Here is a 26,703-nt window from a genome sequence, read left to right on the forward strand (position 1 = left end):
TAATATTGTGAAACAAAAACGAGAAGATGAACAAATAATAAATTGTGCTATAAAAACTATTTTAACTGAAAAAGAAAAAGTTTTAAAGTTTTAAAATACCTTTTTAAATATAAGATAAACTTATGAAATTCTAAGTAACTTTTTAAGTTTACAATTCATACTTCGCTATGGTTTTTTTTTTGATATTTTGGAGCATCTTGGCTTCACTAAATTTTGTTGGACAATGTAATAATCTTTTTCCAAGGTAACCCTTTGATCATAAAATTTTACATGTGAAAACCAAAATGGGACAATAGTTTTTTGTAAATTATTTTGCTTCGGCACTCGTATAAACTTTTTATTGTAATGTTGCTTGCATTTTATGCGCTGTGAATTGTTTAACAAGTTTTTTCAAAACTCTGACTGAAAGCCTACGGCACAGATAATAAAAAACTTTATTTAAATTTTGACAGAATTAATCGAACCTCTACTGTTCAGTGCTATTATTGCTTGAAGAGTTTTGAAGTAGATTTGAACAAATGTCTAAACTTGATACAGCACATTCTCTGACATGGCGGCTGAAAGATAAAAATGCTAAGAGCCTGAGGAATGGCAGAAGCACTGCTTTTTTGAAAAAATGCAAGACTGGTGTCTGGTGACATTTTAATGGCAGAAAACTCCATTCTTCAGTAAATATCTCAGATGCTGCTAATGAAGCTGGTTTGGTTGCAATGTAAATGAAAAGTTATTTTCAGGCAGATGGTAAGTGAATTTTAAACTGAATGTAATAAAATGAACACAAGAGATCATTGCAAGAGAATGTGAGGAGCAAATGAAAGTCTGTCGCAAAAGTAGGTTTGAATGCATAATGTTTTAAAAATCAGAAAAGTATTGCAAAATTACACTCAGTTATTTCTAATAGCTGTCAGTTATGTCCAATAGCTGTCAGTTATTTCTAATAGTTGTCAGTTATGTTTAGTAGTTGTCAGTTATGTCTAATAGCTGTCAGTTATTTCTAATAGTTGTCAGTTATGTCTAATAGTTGTCAGTTACGACTAATAGCTGTCAATTAGGTCTAAGAGCTGTCAGTTATGTGTAATAGTTGTCAGTTATGTCTAATAGTTGTCAGTTATGAATAATAGCTGTCAGTTAGATCTAAGAGCTGCCAGTTATGTCTAATAGTTGTCAGTTATGTCTAATAGTTGTCAGTTATGACTAATAGCTGTCAGTTAGGTCTAAGAGCTGTCAGTTATGTCTAATAGTTGTCAGTTATCTCTAATAGTTGTCAGTTATTTCTAATAGCTGTCAGTTATGTCTAATAGCTGTCAGTTATTTCTAATAGTTGTCAGTTATGTCTAATAGTTGTCAGTTATGTCTAATAGTTGTCAGTTATGTCTAATAGTTGTCAGTTATGTCTAATAGTTGTCAGTTATGTATAATAGTTGTCAGTTATGACTAATAGCTGTCAGTTAGGTCTAAGAGCTGTCAGTTATGTCTAATAGTTGTCAGTTATCTCTAATAGTTGTCAGTTATTTCTAATAGCTGTCAGTTATGTCTAATAGCTGTCAGTTATTTCTAATAGTTCTCAGTTATGTCTAATAGTTGTCAGTTATGACTAATAGCTGTCAGTTATGAATAATAGCTAATCAAAAATTTAAAAGATAAACAAATATTGCAGGAAGTCAGTTTACCAAATAAGGGAATATGCCAAAATCCGAAAACGAAATTACTGCCTATGTGAAGATATCAATATGTCAGTTTGAATATTTACAAGTTTTGTATGCACAATGTGTGCGTTTTTGCGTGAAACCAGTTTAGTCTTATGGTTTTGATGGTTCTTGCTACATAGTCATTTAGTTTTACGAGTGGGTGCAATGACTGCTTGTACTTGGCTTTTTGAGTATGCAAGAACTTAGGTTATGCTAAATTATGTAAGGTTTTTAAAAATTGTGTTTTGGTAAATATTTTAGAGCTATTTTAAAACATAGGTACATACTTAACATACAAAATCTTTCACAGCTCATTTGCAAAAAATTTCAAACCAAAATTAAAGAAAAGGCGTTGTTGATTCATTCTACCTCATAGTACCGGATGTCAAAATAAACTGTTGATTTGTCAAGTTGACACCTGTTTAGTCAGACTAAACAGGTGTCAACAGACTGACACCTTGTAGGTATCAGACTACACCAAGTTGTAGTCTGATACCTACAAGCATTGTAAATGTTCTTTCCCTCTAAACATCCCTTTCTCTTTAGTTATGACAACTCCAGGCAAGTCAGCGCTGCAGCTGTCTCACTGAGTGAAGGTCTTGTATAACTACACTATTCCAAAGCAATAAATGTTTTTTATGTTTATATATAACTATATGCACACATTTACATTTCACCCTCCATATTTTAGTGATTATTGTTCAACAAATTAGTAAAAATGTTGTAATTAGATTTTATTAAATTATAAAAAATAATATGGTGGCTCGATCACAATGGTATACGATTAGCCTGTCTTGACAAACTGTTGTTTTTGCGGAGCTGTCCCCGTCGAGCAGGCGAGCAACACAACAGCTTGTCACAAGACGTACTGCACCTGATGCATCAGCTGCACTTATAGAGAGTTGTTCTCTTCCGTCTATGCGGCTGGGTTGCGATGTTATATCGGTCGCTCCATTGGTAATCATAACGAATTTCGCGCAAAAATGTATATAGAAACAAATAAGATTACAACGTTTCACCAGTGACCAGTCTCTGCGGTAAACTTTAGTAATTGCAGCCAAGCCGCATGGACTGAAGAGAACAACTCCCTTTCAGTGCAGCTGATGCATCAGGTGCAGTATGTCTTGTGACAAGCTGTTGTACTGCTCGTCCGCTTGATGGGGGGACAACTCCGCAAAAACAGTAGTTTGTCAAGACAGGCTAGTATACAATGTACATGTACTGAAATGACTGTAGTAATGTTCATTGAAAAGGTAAGAAAGCCATTAATACTCAAACTATTATAGCATTTTTAACCTTCATACATAAGATTGTAGGAGCACTTTTCAAATAATAAAACAATACAGAATAATGTAAATTTTAATGTTTAGATGAACCTTTGCTTATGGTGTTCATTTTTCAATGAGTCATTTGATAAATGAAAAAGTTATATTCAAACTATGACTGTTCCTAGTAGAAATATTCAACTTTCATTCTTATGACTCATTTAAGGTTAATAAAAACTATTTTAGGTTAATTTAACTTTCAAACAAAAATTGTAAAAACTGATGCACTGGAATTTCATGCTACAATGCACACCGCTGACCAAGAAAACTGCACATAACTGGCATCGGCTACCTGCAGATTATTAGATAGTTGACCTTCACTTGGCTTTGAACTCTCATCATTTTAGTATCGCAATTATCTCTACATGTGGTTGAAGAACTCTGTTAAAGACCACCTTCTCGGACTGCATGGAATGAATAGCAGCCAATATTATGAAGAACAACTTTGAAGCATTAAATACAGTGAGAATGACTAAACACCAAGTTGGTATTTTGATAAACAAAAAAAAGTTTGATTGTTTAAATATCCATGTTCTCCTTCTGAAACCAGCTTCTGTAGCGTTACGTGTTACACAACGTTGTTATACAAATTTTGATGGCTATCGCCAGTTAGACACGTAGTCTAGTTAGCTTGCTGACCCTGAGGATCTCAGTTGAAATTCCTTGCGACGTGAATTTTTCATTCCTAAACTGTGTCGCTGTAACTGGACATACAGACCACAAATGACAATCACTGGGATTTATATATTAATATAGTATCTACATATACACAGTATACTATATATTAATATAGTATCTACATATACACAGTATACTATATATTAATATAGTATTAAAAATGATTGAGAATGAAAAAGTCCAAGGCAACACCTGGATTTACTGCTGGTCTACAATAAGAATAACAAGTTAATATAAACTAAATTATAAAAAGGCATTTTATTAAACTTCTAATGATCATAAATAAACGGGACTCTTCTCCAAAATGTTAATGTTATGTTAGCTATGCAAAAGTTAGCTAGTTGCTATGTTAACTAAGCACTCTCTGAAAACTTGTAAGTTGCCACTAGCTTTTTCAGGAACATATCACTTTCTAAATGCTGGTATCATTAAAGACACTCTCAAAAAAGTTGAAGTCACCTTTTCAAAATCTGTTCTTAGCAAAATCACATGTCAAAAAGTCCTATGCATCTCTTTCTAGCTATATTAGAAGTGAAAATGGCGTCATCATTATGAAATTATTAACAAAGCCGAAATTGTTGACTTCTGCATAGAGATTGAATTTTTAGCTTTTACAAAAAAATATAGAGATATAAATTATGCAGACTGTCATAGCCTTTGTACTACAAAAATAGCTATTTAGTGCTTCATGCATGTTTCGACTCCAAGCTAACCTTTACATCCCAAGTAAGCTTGGTAGCTTTACAAAATGTCAATTTTCTTGAAATGTTTTGATTATTTAAAAACATAAATAAATAATTTGGCATTTCTTACAAAATACATAACGTGATTACTATTATCTTTTGTTAAGGCAGAACTGGTTGCCTGGCAACTGATAACAAATAAATAAATAAAATATCTAAATAAAACATATTTCTACAGACATATATACAAAATTCAAAACTTTGCAAAGCTGGGCATGTCAAACGCTTGCATTGGCTGCTTCACTCTTCAAATGGCTGTAATTTCTCCATCTCAACAGCCTCCTCATAATCAGGACATTTGGCACTGTTGTTTGCTGGAACACCTACGAGCAACAGAGAAATAAAAATATTGTATGCCATTGCGCACCAAGGATGTTATCTGTGGCAGAAATGGTAAGCTTAAAGAAACAGCCATGCTGAGACAAGAAGTTTTTAGGAAAACAAGGTTTTATAGTAACTGGTACCCTGGCAGTCTAGTGCTGTGAGAAATGGTCAGGTGTGATAATAAAGCTCAGGGGTAAGTATTTGTAGGCTTATTCTGAAACACTAGTTGGCAGTGAACGAGTAATAGAGTGTTCAAGTAGCAAGTTGAACACTCCATTAGTTCGAGTTTGGTTTATCCTAACCGCTAACTCTGCTTTGAGAGACAGAAATGGCTCTTGTTATAGTCAAGATCATTAACCTGGCAGTCATTTTTGCTGTGAGGAATTGTCAGTTGTGCCGATAAATTGCAGAGAGTAAGAGTGTGCAGAACTATTGTCTCAGATAAATGAGGTAAATGGCCCAGGTGAAAAAGTGCTAGGTTGTTATGCCGAATGGCAAGGGCTTTAATCTTGCATAGTGCGATTCTTTTTTCTAACCTTCAACTGTGGCTTTGTACATAGCGATGGATGAACACTATTATTATAGACTTTGTTCAAAAGGACACTTTGAAACGTATGATTTCAGAGACCAACATATTGCCATTGCTTGCATTACTTGACTTTAGTTAATCACCTGAAAGAGATTGCCAAGTATTATTAAGTAAAATTAGTCATTAATTTTAAGGGATAATCACCTGACAGAGATTGTCAAGGGTTATTAATTACAATTAGCTATTAATTTTAATTAATAAACACCTGTCAGAGATTGTCAAGTGTGCTGATAAAGCGTCAAGTATGACCATCTACACTACTATTCTGCAATACCTACAGGCAGCTGGTAGGTTCAGCTGTTGGCATGCTTTTTTGAAGCTGAATGTCGTAAGTTCAAATTTAGTGTGATGCAATGTTTTTTTCCAACCATGGCTGCAGACAAACAAATGGATGAGCACGAATCTTATTATAGTAAAGGTTACCTACAGGCGGCTGAGAGGTAAATTTCATTAGAACTTGATTAAAGTCTATAATTAGTGATAAAAAACTTTCAATAGTTGTGTCACTGAAGGGTATGAAAACAAGCATTTGACAAAAGGGCACAGCAACAGAAAATGCCAAATCTTTTGTAAAGATGTTGCCATGTCAAGTAGAATGTAATACATCTCACCTCTGCAGTAGTTCTCTAAGCTACCATTATATTCAGCCAAGAGATCAGAAGGCAGGAATACGTTCTCCAGAGTTGCATCTGGGTTTAGGTCAAGGGGATTGTCTCCAGGTCTCATTTGGTGAGGCAGAAGTCTTGGCCTTATCAGTTTCCGAAAATTCTTTGAAGAACAAAATCATCATTTAATCAAAACTATTATACTTGCTAAACAAATTTAGGAGCTAAAAAAAATTTAAAAATGAGTAAGATTTGGAAATTTTTTTTTTAGTTTCATGTATAGTAATATGCAATTATGTTAAAAATGTTACATTTATAAAATTGTCTAGCTTTATTGTTTTAAATGTGATCAGTATTTTATTTTCTTCCACTTTATTGCTTCTACTTTAAAAAAAGATTTACAACCATTTTGTAAATTCGAAAAATGTCTTTGTGAAAAATGAAAAAAACTACTGACATTGTGGTAAATTTTTTTCTAGATCTTTGCCAATGCTTTTGCTTTAATTACCTACAAACAGTTTGAATGATTAAAAAACTACATTTTATCAATACATTTAAATCATATTTTTGTTTTAATTTGTTTTTCTGTTAACATATCAAAAGATAAAAAATTCTTTTTGCTTCTGTCGTAAGAAAAGCTATGCAAACATAAATTCATGGCTCAGTTTGACTTATCAGTCACTCAATACCAAGCTAAATACTCAAGTCTCTCAAGATTAAGTAGTAAAACATTCAATTTACTTACAGGATAACCACGGCTGGTGAGTAGCATGTCAATTATGGCATAGATCATATAAATAGGAACAAAGATGATGCTGGAGCAGGCCATGAGCCAACCAACTGAGATTGCCCACTGAGGGTAGGTGTAGGTGTAGTGTGCTGAGAACTTGTACTTCAGGGTGCTATTAAATATCAGAGAGCAAACTAGATTACCAGCAACTATTTGGAAGGCAAATTAGTAAATATAGTCAATATAAAATAGACATGTACACAAATATATAACGGCCATTTGTTGTGAAAGAAAATGTAGACAGATGAATAAATATTTGCTGTAGAACACTCTTGTTGTTAGGTTTGTTTGATTGAAAGCTAGTTTTGGTAAATGATGGTGTGAATAAGTTGTTGTCTTTTCTATTTCTCTGGAATGAGAATCACCGGAAAGAAGCTCATCATTTTTAGTAATAAATACCTGCTTTCAGTTGCCAAATAGTCTGACATAGAGATTATTTGCTATAGTAGACTTCCAGGCAACTGAAGGCAGGTACATACTTATTAGTGACAATGAATTGTCAGAATGATTTTCAACACTGCTAGCAAACTTCCTTATGCGCTAGAAGTGCTACTCACTTGTATACTGGGATTGTGACTCAACATACTGCATGTGTTACAAGTAAACTTTCAGGGAACACTTCTAGTACTCTACTGTTGACTTGTCTACTGTTTCTTCCTTTGCTCACTAGAGTGCCAACTTGCCTGTTTGCTTGTTAGTTCATTTGCTCATTCTGCCCATTCATTGTTTATTTACTACATGCTTGTTTTCATACTTATTTATTAACTCATCTGTTTGCTGGTCTGCTTTTTTATCTATTTTCTTACCATGATTATTACCTTTTAAGCTGTTCACTGACTCGTAACTGACCTCTAACTGACCCGTAATTTACCTGTAACTGACCTATAATCGACCTGTAACCGACCTGTAACAGACCTGTAATCAACCTGTAACCGACCTGTGACCAACTTGTAACCGACCTGTAACTGACCTGTAGCTGACCTACAACTGACCTGTAATTGACCTAGAACTGACCTATAACTGACCCTTAACTGACCTGTAATTGACCTGTCATTAACCCGTAACTGAACTAGAACTGACCTGTAGCTGATGCAGTTGAGAATGAATACCACAAGGACGATAGTTGGAGTGACGAGAATATATACCCATTTGATGATTGCTCGCAATGGAACATTCCTGATTCCAAACATCATATCTATATTGTCCATGAAACGACTCATGCCTACATCATAACATATAATAATTGAAGATTAGCTTCCTTGAATCAAGCACTGTAAAAACAGCAATGAACAGAGGTGGTTGAGAGTTAGATTCAAGCTTTTCAGAAACCACGTTTAAGTAATTTTTTTTATTTTATTTCGTCAATTAGTACATTTAAAAATGCAAAAAAATTTGCAAATAACAAACATTGGTTATAACCCAGTACACTGATCAAAACAATGCATAGATTGTACATTGTTAGATTCAATAGAAATCTGTACCACTTACACTATATTAAATATTGACTACCTCAGTGTCCAAGTACAATAGGACGACTATAAAAAAGAAGACGACAAACTAGAAAGTCGCAAATTTATAGTTTTTTAAATTTATAGAGAAAAAACTTTGCATTGTTTTTGAAAATTTAAACAGAAATTCAACTCATTTAAAATAGAAGCTATTTTGATTTTAAAAATCTACAATAGTTTTTGCTGATGGCTTCTTTTGGGCTGTCAATGATTTTCAAAAATATTGTAAATTTTTACAACGCACAATTCTATTTTACAATAAAAGAAGATTTCAACAAACTATTGTCAGTTATGCTTTTTTGACTATAGAATTGTTTCTTATGGTTTTTGTTAAAAATAAGCTCGTAGAACTTTGATAAAATTTTTGTATATATGCCAGCATCTTACATGTATGAAACATTAAATTTTTTTAAAGAACTCTAATATAAAAAAGGGTGCATTCAGCTCAATAAAAAGAAAAACACTCATGAGAAATTTAATATTTGTATTTGCATACAGAGTCAGAGCTGTGCAAGCTTATTATTGAACAGCTCGATAACTGAACTCATACTTACCATAGACATGCGCTACAGCGATGCATTCGAATAGAGCTACCAATAGAAGTATCCTGCTGCCAGAGTAAAAGTCAAATATTTGGAAAACGTACATTCCTCCCTGCAATTACACAAATACATGTATACTATGTTATGAAGACCTGCATTGTGTATTCACATCTCATCCTGAACTCAAATAGGCAGTCAGAGATATATACAAAGATTGGCCACACGTATGCAAAAGCAATTGCTGGAATGATAAATTTGGTTGGAAGGAAATACTAGTAGATTTAGTAAGTGAAAGGAGTGTTAATATATTATAGTTAGTAGCAATCACAAGGGTAAGGATTTACTTCTCATAAAAAATTGCTTTGTAAATTCAATTTTTTTGATCTAAGAGGCTAGATTTTTCAAAAAGTAAAATAATAGATGCGCTAAAAGTTCACAAGCTCAACAACAACTATAAATTCTTACAAAAAATCACAAAAGACGTCTCTAACTGCAAGAGCCTGACTCAAAATTAGATGTAACTAATCAGAAACCTAAATTTTTTACAAGAGTAGTTGGTATCATTGCCAAAAGTCAGAAGGCTCAATAACCACTACTAATTGTTATAAAACATTACAAAGAACGACTATAACTACAAGTCTTACCAGAACTTCAATACAGTTTTTTGAATAAGCTCAAGGGCAACATAAGTGACCAAGAATCAAAATGCATGCATTTGTTAGTTACTAGCTGAAGTTAGCCTGTGCTCAGTTGTTATTAACAATGCAGGCATTTAGAACATATCGGAATGTTACAAGAAATACTGAGGACTGTCAGTTAAACAGGACTTAAGTTCAAACCTAGAAAGAAAAACAGAACAATGCATCAATTGAAAACCACAAGAGGTTGCAGAGATGTTGTAAAGTTGAGCCAATAATACTAAAAAATAAACTGGTTTGAACTTTTTAGTACTTTTTGGCTCAATTTTACAACATCTCTGCCACCTCCTGTGATTCTCAATTGATGCATTGTTCTGCTTGATTTTTAAAGATTGACTTTTACAAGTCAATCTTCGATTAAGATTGATTAAGACTTTTAAAAATGGACTTAATTTTAAAATACAAAATTTTAGTAGATTTTATCAGAGAGTATCGGTATTTTTCTGTCACATTCGATTGTTTTTGACATTTGAAGTGTCTGCCTGTCAGGATGTTTAAGATTGAAATCATCAAAACTTTATCGAGATTAAAATGCTCAGATTAAGTGAACATGGGATTATCACAAATACAGTTGCAAAAAGACCGACAGAATAGAAACACATAATGCTGCAACTTAATAACACTTGCCGATATCAACTACATCAACGATAACAACTAGTCACGTCTTTTCACACGAACTTTCCTTCTGAGCATTTTAACTTTGATCAAGTTTTGTTAATTTTAATCTTGAAACATCCTAGTAGTCAGATCACCTCAAACATAAAAAACAATCGCAATTGATAGAAAGATACAAATACTTTCTGATAAAACCTATTAAATTTTGTGTAAGTTTATCTTTAATGAGGTGCAGTTGTTAACCTATGATTCCTGTGTGGCTTATGCATACACTCAGCGAATGTTGAGAGTATGTGCAAATTAATGAGAAATAAGGCAACCTGCCTGAAGAGAGTCACAGTTTGTAGGTAGTAGGTTTAGGTAGTAAGTTTAGGTAGTAGGTTTAGGTAGTAGGTTTAGGTAGTAGGTTTAGGTAGTAGGTTTAGGTAGTAGGTTTAGGTAGTAGGTTTAGGTAGTAGGTTTAGGTAGTAGGTTTAGGTAGTAGGTTTAGGTAGTAGGTTTAGGTAGTAGGTTTAGGTAGTAGGTTTAGGTAGTAGGTTTAGGTAGTAGGTTTAGGTAGTAGGTTTAGGTAGTAGGTTTAGGTAGTAGGTTTAGGTAGTAGGTTTAGGTAGTAGGTTTAGGTAGTAGGTTTAGGTAGTAGGTTTAGGTAGTAGGTTTAGGTAGTAAGTTTAGGTAGTAGGTTTAGGTAGTAGGTTTAGGTAGTAGGTTTAGGTAGTAAGTTTAGGTAGTAGGTTTAGGTAGTAGGTTTAGGTAGTAGGTTTAGGTAGTAGGTTTAGGTAGTAGGTTTAGGTAGTAGGTTTAGGTAGTAGGTTTAGGTAGTAGGTTTAGGTAGTAAGTTTAGGTAGTAGGTTTAGGTAGTAGGTTTAGGTAGTAGGTTTAGGTAGTAAGTTTAGGTAGTAGGTTTAGGTAGTAGGTTTAGGTAGTAGGTTTAGGTAGTAGGTTTAGGTAGTAGGTTTAGGTAGTAGGTTTAGGTAGTAGGTTTAGGTAGTAGGTTTAGGTAGTAGGTTTATAAACATCTATTTCATAATCTGGAGAGTTGCTCTCCAATTTGTCTGTTTAAATATTGAAGATGGTTGACAGTTTATAAGTTGATGATAACCAAAGATATGTATAGCTTCAAGTAAATGGAAAAAAAGTATTTTTTCAGACAACAGCTTATGAAGTTAAACAGTGTTTGTACTGAACTACCAAGTTTATGATGCAAAGAATCTTCTGTCAGCAATAGAAATGCTTTGTGGTTCACAGGCTAGGTAACCCATGACATAACCTAATGTCTAAAGTACCCACCTCTGTAACCATACAGAGACCCATAAGATAGCAGACGATGCAGCTAAGGCATGTGAATATTGTTCGTCGGTAGCCTTTTCCCAGGTAAGTTGGAAATACATCTACTATTGCTGCCACAAGGCCTTCTTGATGAACAAACTGTAAAGCATGAGATTCAATGATAAACATCTAAAAACTAAACATTTTTGCATTTTAATGAATTTATTATAATGAGTCTAATGCAATTTCACTAAACTGCATTAAATTAATTTAATGCTATTTAATGACATTTAATAAAAGTAATACAAATGATAATTTAAATTTTTTTCTAACTCTATTAGTTTTACATGTAGATACACTTTCTAAATTTCACTCCAAAGTAGGAACCTAAAATGATACCTTGTAAGTTGGGAATAAAGAATTTACTGTTTACCAAAATCTTGCTCAGCGATGTCTTTAGATAGTTGTTCAATATATGGGTACTAAACATACTGTAGACTATTTTGTTTATAAAACATTAGAAACTGACACAGCCCTTCATTTCACTGTAACGTGCAAAAAGAAAAGAGGAGACAACTCTTCATTCAACGCAGTCACTCTTTGCTTTTTTACAAGTGTTTGTTTGAAAAATTTGGTAAGAGACTGCAGATATTTTTAGTTTTAGGCACTGTCTTTAGATAATTGTATAATGTATGGGTAATAAATATACGGTAAACAACTCTATCTGCAAACCACAAAAGTGAGCTTGCCTTTCATTTTATACTAGGAAAAGAGCAGACAACTAGTTATTTCATGAGGTTATAGTTTGTTTTTTTTTATATTTTTTGATTGCCAGCTTGAAAATTTTTGGTTATTAGACTATGGATTTTCTGTATGATGACAATCTAATCCCATTGAGTCTGTACTTACCTGCCTACTGGGTCCATAAAAGATCATCAGCAACTTACTGTGGCTTACACAAATAGGATAATTAAAGCAATGCATAGATACAGTACTACATAATACATTACTAGATTCAAGCAAATTCAGTATTGAGTATTGCCTACCTCAGTGTCCAAGCCCAAAAGAATGACCATGAAAAAGAAGATGACAGACCAGAAAGGTGCGAAGGGCATGTTAGCGAGGGCCTTTGGATAGGCTATAAAAGTCAACCCTGGACCTACAAGCAGGTAATATTATTATACAGACATGTTTTGAGATAGCAGAGATGCCATGAGTACTTTTTCCCTTAAAGATTCTTGTAGGTGTGGCATGTTGATAACAGGTGCCTAGACTGGCCTCTTATGAAGCCGATGTCTAATAAAAAAAACTTCTAACAGAGAAGACAACTTCTAATAAAGAAGCCAACTTATAATATAGACAATTATAGTGCGAATCAGGGTTGAGACAATGGTAGAATTATTAAGGTATTAAAATCTGCATTAATAGTTAAATTAATAAGTTAATGCATAGTTATATTAAATTATACATAAAATTACAAAATTGGTTTTCTAAAATAATTGTAATAATAATTAAATTTAAAAATTAAGTTTGTGAAATAAATGCATTAATAATCGAATTAGCGAATTAATTTTTTTCAAAAGCTGAAATCTTCCCTAAATTATCAAACAAGTTTTTGAAGGAATTGCATAAATAAATTATTTGCAACAAAAACTACATCATTCATAAAATGTTAAATTAGCATACCTAAATAATTTGCGTTCAGTTAAATTTCTGAATAACAATCTAATGAGTAATTTAATGCAATTATTAATGAGCTTTATTAATTGACCACAATTCTGGTGTGAATAGTTTATTACATGATGTAGAGTAGACAGGAATGACAAAAAGTCTGTCTTTTTCTGCTCTAACTGCGCCGATGCACAAAGATGCACAAAAAAGCTAGTGACCATCTATCGTATTATAAACAAGCTTCCTCGTTAATTCTAAACGAGTTTAACAATCTCTTGACATCCTATAGCAAGTTTGCTTAGATTTAAGAATACATAAATATCCTGAATACCCTCCAATAGAGCAGCTGACTTTACTTTAGCTGACTTTACTGGTTCTACACAATCAGCAAGCTTCTGAATCACCAAACTGTTCAAAAATAGTTCAAGTATCAGGTCTGTTTTGGCATCTAATGACAGGCTTCAGAGAGATTCTATATCTAGCAAGACCAATTTTTGATACCATCTAGTTAGTACCTTTTAGTTACCATTTAGTTAACAGCAGATACAAAACTTAACTTCCTGTTAGGCAGATCACAGTATCAGTATACTCCAAATTTCACTCACCAGACTCTGCCACATCAGCGATATCCACCCCTTGTTCTGTAGCCATATAGCCGAGAACCGCAAATATGACAAATCCTGCCAGAAAACTCGTACCACTAAAAATTAAAAATAATACATCTGAGGCACACTTATATGAACACTAAATTATTTTTGGTAAAATCAAAATACATTTGCAGTCATACCTGTTTACTATTGAAAATATCACAGAATCCCTCAAACAGTTGTGGTGAAACTTGTTGAAGCTGCCGAGAGCTGTCGATGCACCCATTCCGATAGAGTAGGAAAAGAATATCTGTGTTCCCGCGTCTACCCAAGTCTAAAATATAATCAATAATAATAATATAATACGTTTTATAAACTTTTTAGTCTAAAGCTTCAATTATATAGCAATAGAATTATGATTATTTATAATTTTATTTGTGATGATTAAAGCAATACAGTCTTGCGAACTACAGTATATGTAAATCTGTGTTTGTTGTTTGTATGTTGTTCTATTTGTTATTCTGTCATGTGTCAAGTTACAGCAATAAGGTTTAAGGAAAGACAACAACCACTTTGCACTAGAATTGAGCTCAGAACTCCAGTGCTGCAGACATGCACGCTATCTACTATACCATACAGCCTACTTGCCATACTAAGTAATAATTGTGCACAACTGATTACTGCCGATTGGTCAAAATACCCATGATTTACGCTCCAGCTAGGGGCTAAAAGAAAAATTTTACTAGAAAAAAATACATGCTCAGACTTCCTCAACATGCTATGAAGTTATCTATAGCATATACTTGACTAAACATTCAACATGCACAGAAATAAACAAATACCTTTATTTAAATGTTAGAACGGTAAATAAATCTTAACTTTCTGTGCAAAACTTTTTTTTTACCTATGCAGTGCCGGACATTCAGCAGTATTATTCATAAATTATATTTGCTACTCTCACCTGCATATCTCCCAGTTTCTCCATGGTAGGTGTAAGATAGTAGAGTATACCAGAGCCTGCTCCGGGCAGGGTGCATCCTCTCACCAACAGAATCAGCATAAATACATAGGGAGCAATGGCAGTGAAGTACATGACCTGCACAGAAGGTTATAACTTTGTATTGTAGAAAATATTGGTAATAAATGCATGTTGTCTAAATAGACAGTAGCTATGTAGTAAAGGTAAATGTATTTTTAGGTAAAAACAAGATTGGTAGATGAACATGTATTTATTCAAAAATCAAGCAGTGCTCTAGTAGTACTCATAGATATAATATACTTCAGTGTTATTTAAAAGAATTTGCCATAGGCAGGTTTCTCATGTCCTGATCTTCCTTGTCACTTGGATTATACATTTTATGGGTTTTCTTAGCAGGGTGCGGAAGTGGTTTCTTGTTGCCTGTGTCCAGTTACCTGTCAGGGTTGTCTTCCTTTGCACTGGAACAATTTAAGCCCGTTCTTGACGTCCCGTAGTGGGTTTGAACCACAGACCCTGCTGTTTGGTAGTTCAGAGTGCTAACACCACATCTGATTCCTTAACGAGTGTCACTATAATAATAACTGTGTGACTACCTACACAGCAGTCTATAACTTGTACAACTTCGTACATGAATATTCAAATAACGGCCTTCACAACATATTTAACTTCAATATATAACTATCTATGTATATCTATATCTATATCTACATGTATATATAACTATCTATATATATCTATATCTACATGGATATATAACTATCTATATATATATATATATCTATATCTACATGGATATATAACTATCTATATAACTTCAAGGCCTTTTACATATTGTAGTGCTTGAAGAGATGAGAGATGTAAATGCTACAGGCATGTACTGATATAATATATACACATGATATATCATGTGTATAACTCGATACGTACTTTGTTAGCTTAAAGTAAGTATCGAGCAAAATAACTTTAAATTAGCTGTAAGTTAGTAGTGACAACCTGAACTGAGATTTGCTGAAAAGTTCTCTTTTAATGTTAATATTAACAGGTGTGCCTTTTGTGTAGTATTTAAAGCATTTAGAGGCTAAAAAAGCATGCAAACGAACCTTTCCCGAGCTTTTCACACCTTTGAATATGCAAGCAAATACGACTATCCAAGCCACTAGAAGGCAGAGAGCAAGGTCCCATTTTATAATTCCTGGTTCATCAATTCCTGAGCTGATAGCCAGAACCCTCCTCCTGCAAGTTACCAAGTTGAGGATTGTTATCGGATTGACATGCCTGTCTATAAATCGTGTGACATTTAATAATGCTGTAAAAATAATAATAATGATATGCCAAGAAAATCTTGATTTTTAATTAACTTTTATTTTTCCAAATTTATTCTTGACAAAGTAAAATCAGATTTACTATTGATTTCTGTAGACTTGTGCTGATTTTGAGTTTATTTTTAATATTATTTTTTGTCAAGTAAAACAATTGCTAAAAGATACACCATAAAAATCATTGATGAAGACTCTATGTGCACAATAGTTTAGCTAATCAAGGTGCAGAGCTTAGTTGGCAGGCAGTGAGCAGGTTGTGACTCGCAGGTTGTGACTCGCAGGTTGTGACTCGCAGGTTGTGACTCGCAGGTTGTGACTCGCAGGTTGTGACTCGCAGGTTGTGATGACAATAACTGCAACTTAAATGAAAAAGAAAAAAGACAGTCCAACGAAGCTCAGACTACTCCAGCCTCGACAACAGGTGCCGCTTCAAAACCGTCCTAAACAAACTAGTGTTTTTGATTTTTTGGATGTCAGTAGGTAGCTGATTCTATGCATCTGAGGCTTGGTGCTAAAGATGACGATGTCCAAGTTTTTAAGTAGATGCTAAAAGCGATAGATTGAAAGTGGATTTGCAAGGATCGAGCCGACAGAACATGTTTATTATTTTAAAACAGGTAATCTGTGAAAGAAGGTAGAGCCTGTTTTCAAGAAGTATAGTAGTGAGCTAGGTAGTTAAAATCATGCTTGAGTCATTATTGACAGCAGCTGTTACGACTCATTTTCGCAACATTTTATCTGCCGCTCCAAAACCGTGCATTTTACTAAGCTTGGGCTAGCCTTTTATTTAATGTGCATTAAAAAGCCTTAGCTCCTTAGCTCTATACATAAGTTCTGTTAGAACAGTTCTGTTAATATGCCTTAACAAAATTTTCTGTTTAGCATTTTATCTGTAACATAAATATCCTTACTGCCAGAACTCTGTGGCTGGATCCACGTGATAAATCTCTTTAGGCATTTTAGTAGTCAAGTTGGTTGCAGCGGGCATGGCATCTGTTGTGTTTAGGACACTTCCATTAGTGACTTCATTCCATTCGGATCTGTGTAAAAATCATTTTCTAGTTTCAGATATCAACCTGCACACTGCATGGCAAAGAATTTTTGAAAACTAACTAGTGACATCACTAGAAATCGTTGCTTACATTCCTTGAACCAAAGTAAAAACAGGGAAAATGGCTGCGCTAAATCTCGTGGTTTTATGCGCCTAAATGAAGTATTCATTTAAAAAAGTGCAACACATATCTTAACAGCTTTACTCAGAAATAAAAAAACATTTTTGTTTCTTATTGGCTGTTGCAGACTATTAAAGAGATTGCTGACTGTACAATATTTCAAATATTCTTATATAAAAGCGTTGAAGGCTTGAGCAATATTTAGACTAGACGTTCAGACAAAAATAAAAATTTTTGCATTAGTTGTTGTGTAATATTTAAATAAGTTTAACAAAATAAAGCAAAAATATAATTAACATTAAAGAATAGAGAAAACATAATATTTTTATTCTTTATTATTTATCTTGAGGTGTTGACTGATGTTCTAAAAAAAGAATCAAGGAGATTGACCAACCAGAAGCTGAGATATAGCCAGCCAAACACAGGTCTACCAAAAAACATAAGTGTTTTGGTAGTCATCAATTATATATGACGTATGAAATCGACTTGTGTGCCATTTGTCAATTAAGCCAACTAATGCGCTCTCCTATAACAATCACGGCGTTTTAATTGGTTTAATCCCTGGAAGTATAGAACAATCAAATTGGGCCTAACAATCATTGCTCTGAGAATTCCGAACCAGTCCTTCTGACGTGTAGATTAGTTTTAGAATAAAATAATTACACGCATCTATTATTTCGCAACATTCTGCTATCACTTTCTACAAATTATATTAGTTACATCATTTATTCTATACGCAGTTATATTATTATTTTGTATAATATGCATTATGATTATTATATTAATCATAAAAAATAATCATTGATAAGATAATAGATAAATAGAAAAATCAAATCAAAAGTTATCGTTTTCTTTTCTTACAGTAAGAGCAGCACGGTCAAGTTATTCTTTTTAAGATTATGGCTGTAGTGAACTTACAGTCTGTTAATAGTGACGATAATCATGAAAATCAACTAAATGCTGCAGTAGATACACAATAGAAAAATGATGAATGAACAAAAATTCACATTCTCATTTCTTATTCTAAACGAACTGCAATCGCGGATGTCCCGTATATAGACTATACACGCGCCGTTCGCTGAACAGAGGATCTTCGGAGCATATCCATGGAGATCGAGTTAAAATTTGAAGCACAATAGTCAAAATCTGCTCTTCTGTTTTGAAAAATCACGGCGAGAGGTTGTGGGCAAATGCCTTTACCACACAATGTTTGCTTGATTTTCCTGAGAAACCAGAGCTAGTCTGTAAATTATTTACTGTCGCGAGAAGCTTTTCACATCTCGTAGCCAAAACAATCATTATACGTAACGGCGGTAAGGGTGCACAACTCCGGCACATGAACATTAAGTCGATTTTATACGTCACAGTTTTCGGGATTTTCGAAGGGTTTTCCTCTGATTCTTTATTAGGTAGACCTGTGTTTGGCTGGCTATATCTCAGCTTCTAGTAGGTCAATCTCCTTGATTCTTTTTGTAGAACATCAGTCAACACCTCAAGATAACTAATAAAGCATAATAATATTATGCTTTCTCTATTCTTTAAACATCGCTAACTTTTAGGTCGTTGAAATAGTGACATAAGATTGCTGGGATTGGTAGAGAACTTTACGACTTTTGTAAATAAACAACAAACTTCAGCAATTCATTTAAAAATATATAGGTAAACTGTCAACATAACTATAATTACACTAGTAATTACTATGTATTTGTGGCAATTTTATTTAAAATATAGACAAATTTTTTCAAATATTTTTTATGGCCGAAAATGACATTTTGGCCCAGTGCAATTATTTATGCTGTTAATCAAATATATATTTGAATGCATTACTATAACAAAACTTCATGCGAGTTAGTAACTAGTTTTATTGTTTGCTGTTAAGCTCCTTAAATGATTTAAAAGTGGCATTATTTGTCCATAAATCAACACGATCAAAAGAAATTTCACTAGTTTTGGTTTGAAGCATCTGGCCTAGCATTTATAGACTGCCAGGTAATTAAAGTAAACAGCAATGAAATGCCACGACACTGGCAGCAAATCCATTTCCAAGTCTGACTGACAGTGATTAAGACAATCTCGGTCTATTTTCAGTACACGAAATGTAGCCCTAAAAACCTAAGACGGCTGTCACTCTTTGTGGGGTATTCAGAAACACTCCCAAACATCAGTAATAAGTTTGTGAAGGTCGCTGGTTGAGCCATGCTTTTGATTAGCAGAAGTTAAAGCTGAGCAAGTTTCAGGTTTTTAACGCAACCCAGTGCCACCAAAATGGATATTTGTATTAAAATAACAAATGTGAAGAGAGGTTGTTTTGGTTACCAACTTAAAAAAGGTGACGACAGTGATTTTAAAAGTGACGACAGTGATTTTAAAAGTGACTACTCTGACGACAACTTTGTGTGTTAGGACCCCCAAAAGTACTTTACAAAAAATAATTATTTTGCAGCAGAGAATTTTCTTTAGGCACATCTCTTTTAAACTTCCTATACAAAAGGGCATGTCATTGGCTACCATGTTTCTAGGCATAGGAACAGTGAATAGGTCGAAGATATCAGAAAGGTGTGGAATGCAGCTTTAAACTCTATCTAGATAATGAAGTACGTTTCCGTAAACAATAAAAATGGTGTGTCAAGCCTTTGCTCCATCATTTTGCATGTTTGTCACGCCAAAGATGAGATTAAGAATGGGAAAAACTTGATTATCTAAGTGACTCTTTGTAACTGTAGAAAGAATCGAATTCTAACCATTTCTATGCACAGCTTTACAGAAAGGATAACAAGCTTTGTTGTGATAATCGAAACCTTTGGCTAATCAATTCTCCTTTATTTAGCGTGTCAATTTACACTGACACTATTGTGGAACTATACCAACATACCTGCAATTAGGCGTATTCCACGGGTTGTCGCAGTGGCTCCAAGGCACAGTCTTTGTAAAGGAAGAAAACATGTAGTAAAATGCCCAGCTTAGTATGACATTATAGTACACATTGAAGAGGAACAGAATGATTGTGGTCGCATAACCGATTCCTACAAAACAATTGGAAACAGGTTAAAATTTTAAAAGAACTTTTTTTAAATTGTTATTTTTAGAATTTTAAAAGAAAAATTATATACTTAAATGACCTATGTATATCTAAATGTAACCTAACCTTCTCAAAAATGTTTTTATTTTGAAAATCTTTGATACTAGTAAATCACTGAACAGTGAAGATACTGCATATTTTAAAGTTATTCTGCTAACGTCTGCTGCTTGTCGATTGTATCGTTTAATCTAGCTTTTTAGCATTTAGTCAGATTTTGAAAACTCAATTCAACTGATTGTTTTACTTAAAACCTATTAAATAAATTTATGCTCCAATAAATACACAATAGTAAAACTTTGCAAACAGCAAACATAGTTTCACTTAATTTGAGATCACGGCTAGTCAAAAAGGTGTGAAACTATATTAATGTTTGTGTTCTATATTACTTTTTGTAACAAGACAAATTTAGATCTGTAACAATAAAACATGGCTGAACCACAAAAGAATAGTAAATAACTTAAAAATACATGGACAATACATGTAGCAAGTAACTTCAAACAGTTGTAACAAACCAGAAAACTTCAAGAGGGAGATAACTACGTACCATCACCATATGCTACCTATTGATAGAACATGGCGGTTTTAGAATTTTAAATCTGTTTTGCTAAATAAAATTTTATGACTTTCCTAATTTATTTCTGTTGAAGATTTAAATCTTCCAATCTAACAAATTTCCTTAAACCAGCTTTCATTTCAGTTATATCTAATACTCAGACTATTTATATTAGAAACATTATTTAGTGGTTCTATGAATCAAAGGTTTACTTTCATTAAGGCTCTTACTGTATGCCGATTATACCAACTATTTTAAACAGGGGTAGGATGGGTTGCATTCACTTACATGTATGTTCAATATAAACTTAAGCTTTCTGCGCTGCCAATACATACATGCATATTTGAACTTTCTAGCTGAAAGAAAGTAACCGTGGGCATTAGTTTGTAAGCAAAATTAATTTAACTTTTTCAAGGCCATACCAGTAAATAGTGGACTGATGTTCCAGGCTTTGATGCCACCAGCTGACATAAACTGGCCGATGACAACCTCTAGAAAGAACATCGGTATTCCGGCCAAGAGTACCATAGTGAAGTAGGGTATTAGGAAAGCTCCTGCAGAACGGTGAAACAAAAATGACAATTTAAGGGCTGGAACAAAATGGCTGAACGAACAGGCTGTTCTATTAATTAGTTATATGAGAAAAAATATATACTAAGTATATATACTATTTATATACTATATATATAGTATATATACATTGTATTATATATATCCACTATATGCTATATCATTTATACTAAATATGTATACTATATATATACTATATTATATATATTAAGTATATGTACTATATATACGGTATACTACATCATACATGCTAAATATATATACTATATACATTTGTATACACTACATGTTATATAATAATGTATGCTAAGTTTATAATTTACACATGCGTATATATACTATATATAATATCATATATACTAAGTATATAAATATTATCTATGCTATAATATATATACCAAGTATTTATACTATATACATGCTATGAACTATATTATATATAATAAGTTTATATACCATATATACTATATCATGTATAATAAGTAATACCTTGATTACTAGGAATGTTTCTTGTAGAATCAATCTAGTTAAAAAAATTTGGAAACTGTGTTAAAATTATTGTAACGAGAGTAGTGACACAAAGACGTTTTACCTGCTTTTGTTTAAAAATGGCAAAATAACATAGTTGATTGACAAGCATTGTTAGAAAAAATTTGCTATCATTAACAGCAAAATATTTTACTTACAGTGAGTATATCCTAAAAAGATTTTTTATGATTTCAACTTTATTTGACTGATGCTAATAAACTTCTACTACTGCTATTAAAAACAAACGAAAGAAAGAAAGGGAAAGCAAAACCTCATTTAGTAAAACAGCTTTAATTTGAACCACTAAAACCTGCTGAGATAGAAAAACTATAGCAAATATTTATAAACTTTCTGTTTCTCTGTTTTTGTTTAGAAGCACGTTAAGCATTACGAATATTCTCCTTTTTGTTAGTTTCCTTGACCGGCCATAGACTATGCGGGTCAATCAGAAATCAATAAAGCATCTGGCATAGCCAAAGGGCTTTTCGCAACAAAAGAACACTGGCTTTTATAGCTTCATTAACTATCCTACACGGTACATCAGACCGTTTAACCATAGGTACACAATAGCATGCAGCATGCGTTGACTGCGTGACATCATTTTCAAAAGCTAGGAAGATATGTAAGGTAGCGGTGCGTAGATAAGAGTGCGTAAAAACTGTTTTCGATATGCTAAGCACACTGAGACCTCATTAAGCTTGCTCAGTTGGTAAGCGGTGGTTTGATTTTCTAAAATGGCACTCGTTAATCGAAATGAAAAACAACCATAGCTGTTTTTGCAGCAATATAGGTTGGTTCCCATATATGCCGCAAGCACCGGTGGCTGGATTGCCAGGCTATCGGCAATTAAATGAGAACCTAGGCGCTGAGTACCGCCGGTATAGATGCCGACGGGCAACATAAGAGTTTAAAATTGCTCATATTTTTCAAAGAGATACAGGCAAAATCTTTTTAAAATCTACTGCACAGGTGAAGGTCAGCACTTTCGAAACGGTATGATGAGTAGCCATTTTTTTATGCAATCATCAACTACGCAGCGTTATGTGAACATAAGCCGCCGAGCCTAGTGCTGCAAGTGTTTTGCTGCGCAAGGTTACCTCCGGGGTCTCGCAGCTGATATCTGAACCACACTTTATAGCGTGCTATGAGTACATAAATGGTCAACAACATAATGTATTTCATACGAGTCCTACCAGAAATCGTGTAGCTGCTGCCTTCAGGTAGGATTCCAGCTGATTATTTCAGATTATCAAAACTAGCTTAGGATACAAAAAGAAAAAGAGAAATATTCAAGCAAATTCTTTGATGCTATAGATCTCCAGCCTTCGATTCCTGCTAGTAAAATTTTAAAAGTGTCAGTTATCAGGAAGGAGTTGTCTACACTACCAGACACTTGTTTAGGACAGGTCTGCAAAAGCCATAAGGATTGTATTGCAATTCAACTAAACAATTTTTTTACTCAATTTTAAGTTTCATAACTTATTGTCCTTTCTCTGAACTATCAACTTTATTCAAATAATTTATCATTCAGGCAACACATCGCATTGCTAATGTGCTATGTAAGTGATGTATTATTTTATATGGTATGAATTGTGTTTAGATTGTCTGAAGCGAAAATTAGATACAATTATAGCTTTACACTTAATATGATGTCTTTGTGTTTTACAGAAACAAGGATAATAATGACTATGCTCAAAAAAACTAGGTGTTCAGTGAAAACTTTTATGGTATATTAAGAACAGCAACTAACTACATAGAGTTATATACACCCATCTTGTATACTGGGTATAATACATTTATGCAAAATTCTAGTCGAAATACTTAAAATCTTTTTAAAGATGAACTTACACACACTTTTTAGTAGATTTTATCAGAAAGTACGGGTATTTTTAATCCTTTGCAATAGTTTGTGAGGTTTGAGGTGATCTGATTGCCAGTATGTTTCTGAACTGAAATTGATATAACTTGATTGCAGTAAAAACTCTCAGTTCATTTGAAAGTGCGACTATGTTGTCTATAGTTGCAAAAAACCAACAGAATAGAGACACGTAACGCTTCAACTTAAACACAATAGCCGATATCAACTATCACAACTAGTGACCTCATGTGTTCACAACTAGTGACCTCATCTGATCACAACTAGTGACCTCATGTGATCACTACTAGTGACCTCATGTGTTCACAACTAGTGACCTCATGTGATCACAACTAGTGACCTCATGTGATCACAACTAGTGACCTCATGTGATCACTACTAGTGACCTCATGTGTTCACAACTAGTGACCTCATGTGATCACAACTAGTGACCTCATTTGATCACAACTAGTGACCTCATGTGATCACAACTAGTGACCTCATTTGATCACAACTAGTGACCTCATGTGATCACAACTAGTGACCTCATGTGTTCATAACTAGTGACCTCATGTGATCGCAACTAGTGATCTCATGTGATTGCAACTAGTGACCTTATGTGATCACACTAGTGACCTCACGTGATCACAACTAGTGACCTCATGTGATCACAACTAGTGACCTCATGTTACAGGTGTTTTTCTTCTAAGCGTTTTAATTGTTATCAAGTTTTATTGATTTTAACCTAGAAACATCCTGGCAATATATGATCACTTCAAAAATCAATTGCAATTGATAGAAAAATACTTATATCTTGTGATATGATGTAAAAAAATGTTGTAATTTCATCTTTGATGAACATTTCACTTTACTAATTGTATTTCACAGGACGCCTGCAGTTATATATATTTTAGCTATAATGGTAATGGCTAGAGTCATGAATATGCACCTGGACTTATGTATGACAGACTTAGACATAGTCTGGGTCTCCACTGTATCTCACAGCACCTAGTGCGATTTAACTGTTGAAAAGCAAAGCTTTGTTTTCAGACACAAGATTGGCTCAATTTTCCAGATGACGCTGTCTAACCAGAAGTTTACTTAACTTGTTTATACACATTAAAGACTTGCTAGTATAAATGAATGGACTTTGATATTTTAAACCATGCTTAGGCCACTATAATAAATTTAATTGAAAAAAGGATGTCTTTGTGATTTTATTCATAGAGTGTATTTACTACTCAGGTAATATCACTTTATGGAAACAATGGACATAATGCGTGTGCTCAAGTATGCATTTGAGTGAGTCCCACATAATGCCCTTTATTGAGATGGTTAGCTAGTCTTGGTTTATATAAATGTTCTATAAAGGCAAAGTAGAGATTGAAACCAAAGACTTTGGAGATAGTTGAAACGATTTTTGCTGAAGTCAGAATTTCTGAAAAGGCTTTGCATAATCATGAAAAGATGCCAATGGTTATCAGCATAAAGCTAACTAGTTTCAAAGTTTGAAATGAAAGCTCTACGAGAAGGCAACAAGTAAGTTTCCACTGTAAAGTTAATCCGGTGCAATATTTCTTTTGTCCATCAAAACTGTTGTATGTTAGAGCAAATCTTTTTATAAAAATACATTATATTTGACATAATTCTGAAAATTAGCAAGCAACCATAAATACTTTAGATAATAGCATGCAATATAACATTAAAACCGATGAATTGTGTAAGATTAAATAGAAATAAACTTTCTAATGCAAAGGATATGTCAGAACTGATATGATAGTCTAATAATATATAAAATAGTCTTTTGTTACTTATTTGCAGGACATGCAAATTCAAGCTCGGTAATAGGTAGGTTGGAGGGTAGAGATGGTAATAAGGGGAAATGTACTTTAAATTAAACTAGGTAAAGTTAATATTTATTTATCATATAAGTTTTAATAGTTTTGATTTGATAGCCTCTTTCTTTTTACTTATAAATTGTAACGTTGTGTCAAACCTGAGGTTTCTTATGTTGAAGTTTATTTATATATTTATACAAACATTTGCTTAAATTTTATGTCATTGCGTTAAAAAACTTGTCTGCAGAGGGGATTATAAACCAAAGTTTGACTTTATCAAACTTTCTCACATGAAACTAATCTGACATGTTATAATGAAGTTGACAATACTTTCTGCATTTTAGCTCCCTAGTTTAACCTAGAAATGAAAAGATACACTTCTACAACCAATCATAATCTTAACTTACATGAAGTAAATTATAGACTAAAATTTTAAATCACTTTTTAGCTAAAAAGAAGCAGACATACCCTATGCAATGTTCCAAACACTTCAGTTGAGTGCTATGCAAATCATTTTGAAAATCCACCTACCTCCACCATTCTTGTAGCAAAGATAGGGGAATCTCCAGAAGTTACCAAGACCAACAGAGTACCCGATGCAGGCAAGCAAGAAATCTATCTTGTGGTTGAACGTCTCTCTTTTGTTTGCAGCTAAAAGCAGCTGGAACTCTTAAGATACAGTTTGAAATAGATTACATTCAACAATCGAAAACTATCACATCGTCTCTGATGACAGGTATTCTTCATGTAGCGACATTTGTCTTATATGACTAAAAGTCGCATCCGATTTTGACTCCTTTCCTAATAAAACCCAACTTTATATCTAAATCTAGTTTATGATGGACCCTTTGGCTGTTGTTACTGTATGAAGCAATACTAAATAGTTTGTGATCCCCCAAACACAGCATGGCTACCATTACTAAGATTCTCTATAGCAATCTTCTGACCACCATATACAGGTAGGTCAAACAGGTAGGTCAAACACATAAGCTACTTAAGACTTCAGACAAGTTCTGGTTGTCATGTCTAAACAGAGTCATATCCAAAAGCACTATAAGCGTAAGCTGCCTACCCAGAGGCTTCTCAAGTGAGACCGATGCTCCATCACTATTGTCAGAACTGGAACCTTGTTCGGCAGCAGCTGCTAAAGCATTATTTTCTTCTTTCTCCTCCAAAGACAT

At 33.5% G+C, this 26,703-nt stretch overlaps 1 protein-coding gene across 1 annotated transcript; it reads right to left on the reverse strand.

Annotated features, from left to right (window-relative positions):
- Positions 1 to 4,674: 4,674 nt before the first annotated feature.
- Positions 4,675 to 26,703, reverse strand: LOC137402789 (sodium- and chloride-dependent taurine transporter-like). The gene is made up of 16 exons (XM_068089295.1): positions 26,595 to 26,703; positions 26,054 to 26,173; positions 21,154 to 21,285; positions 19,972 to 20,122; positions 16,839 to 16,967; positions 15,709 to 15,841; positions 14,591 to 14,725; positions 13,830 to 13,963; positions 13,648 to 13,742; positions 12,418 to 12,530; positions 11,393 to 11,530; positions 8,805 to 8,904; positions 7,823 to 7,964; positions 6,698 to 6,854; positions 5,959 to 6,115; positions 4,675 to 4,757 (listed from the first exon to the last, which is right to left on the reverse strand). The coding sequence occupies exons 1-16, from the start codon at positions 26,701 to 26,703 to the stop codon at positions 4,675 to 4,677; spliced, it is 2,028 nt and encodes a 675-aa protein (XP_067945396.1).

This window comes from Watersipora subatra, chromosome 8 (assembly GCF_963576615.1).
Source record: "Watersipora subatra chromosome 8, tzWatSuba1.1, whole genome shotgun sequence".
NCBI classification, from domain to species: Eukaryota; Metazoa; Bryozoa; class Gymnolaemata; order Cheilostomatida; family Watersiporidae; genus Watersipora; species Watersipora subatra.

Coding starts and splice junctions, on each gene's coding strand:
- LOC137402789 (XM_068089295.1), bottom strand. CDS start 26,703: ATGTCTTTGGAGGAGAAAGAAGAAAATAATGCTTTAGCAGCTGCTGCC. Junction 13,964..14,590: donor AGAAACTGGGAGATATGCAG/GTGAGAGTAGCA, acceptor ATTATATTTTAG/ACTTGGGTAGACGCGGGAAC. Junction 12,531..13,647: donor CGCTGATGTGGCAGAGTCTG/GTGAGTGAAATT, acceptor ACCTGCTTGTAG/GTCCAGGGTTGACTTTTATA.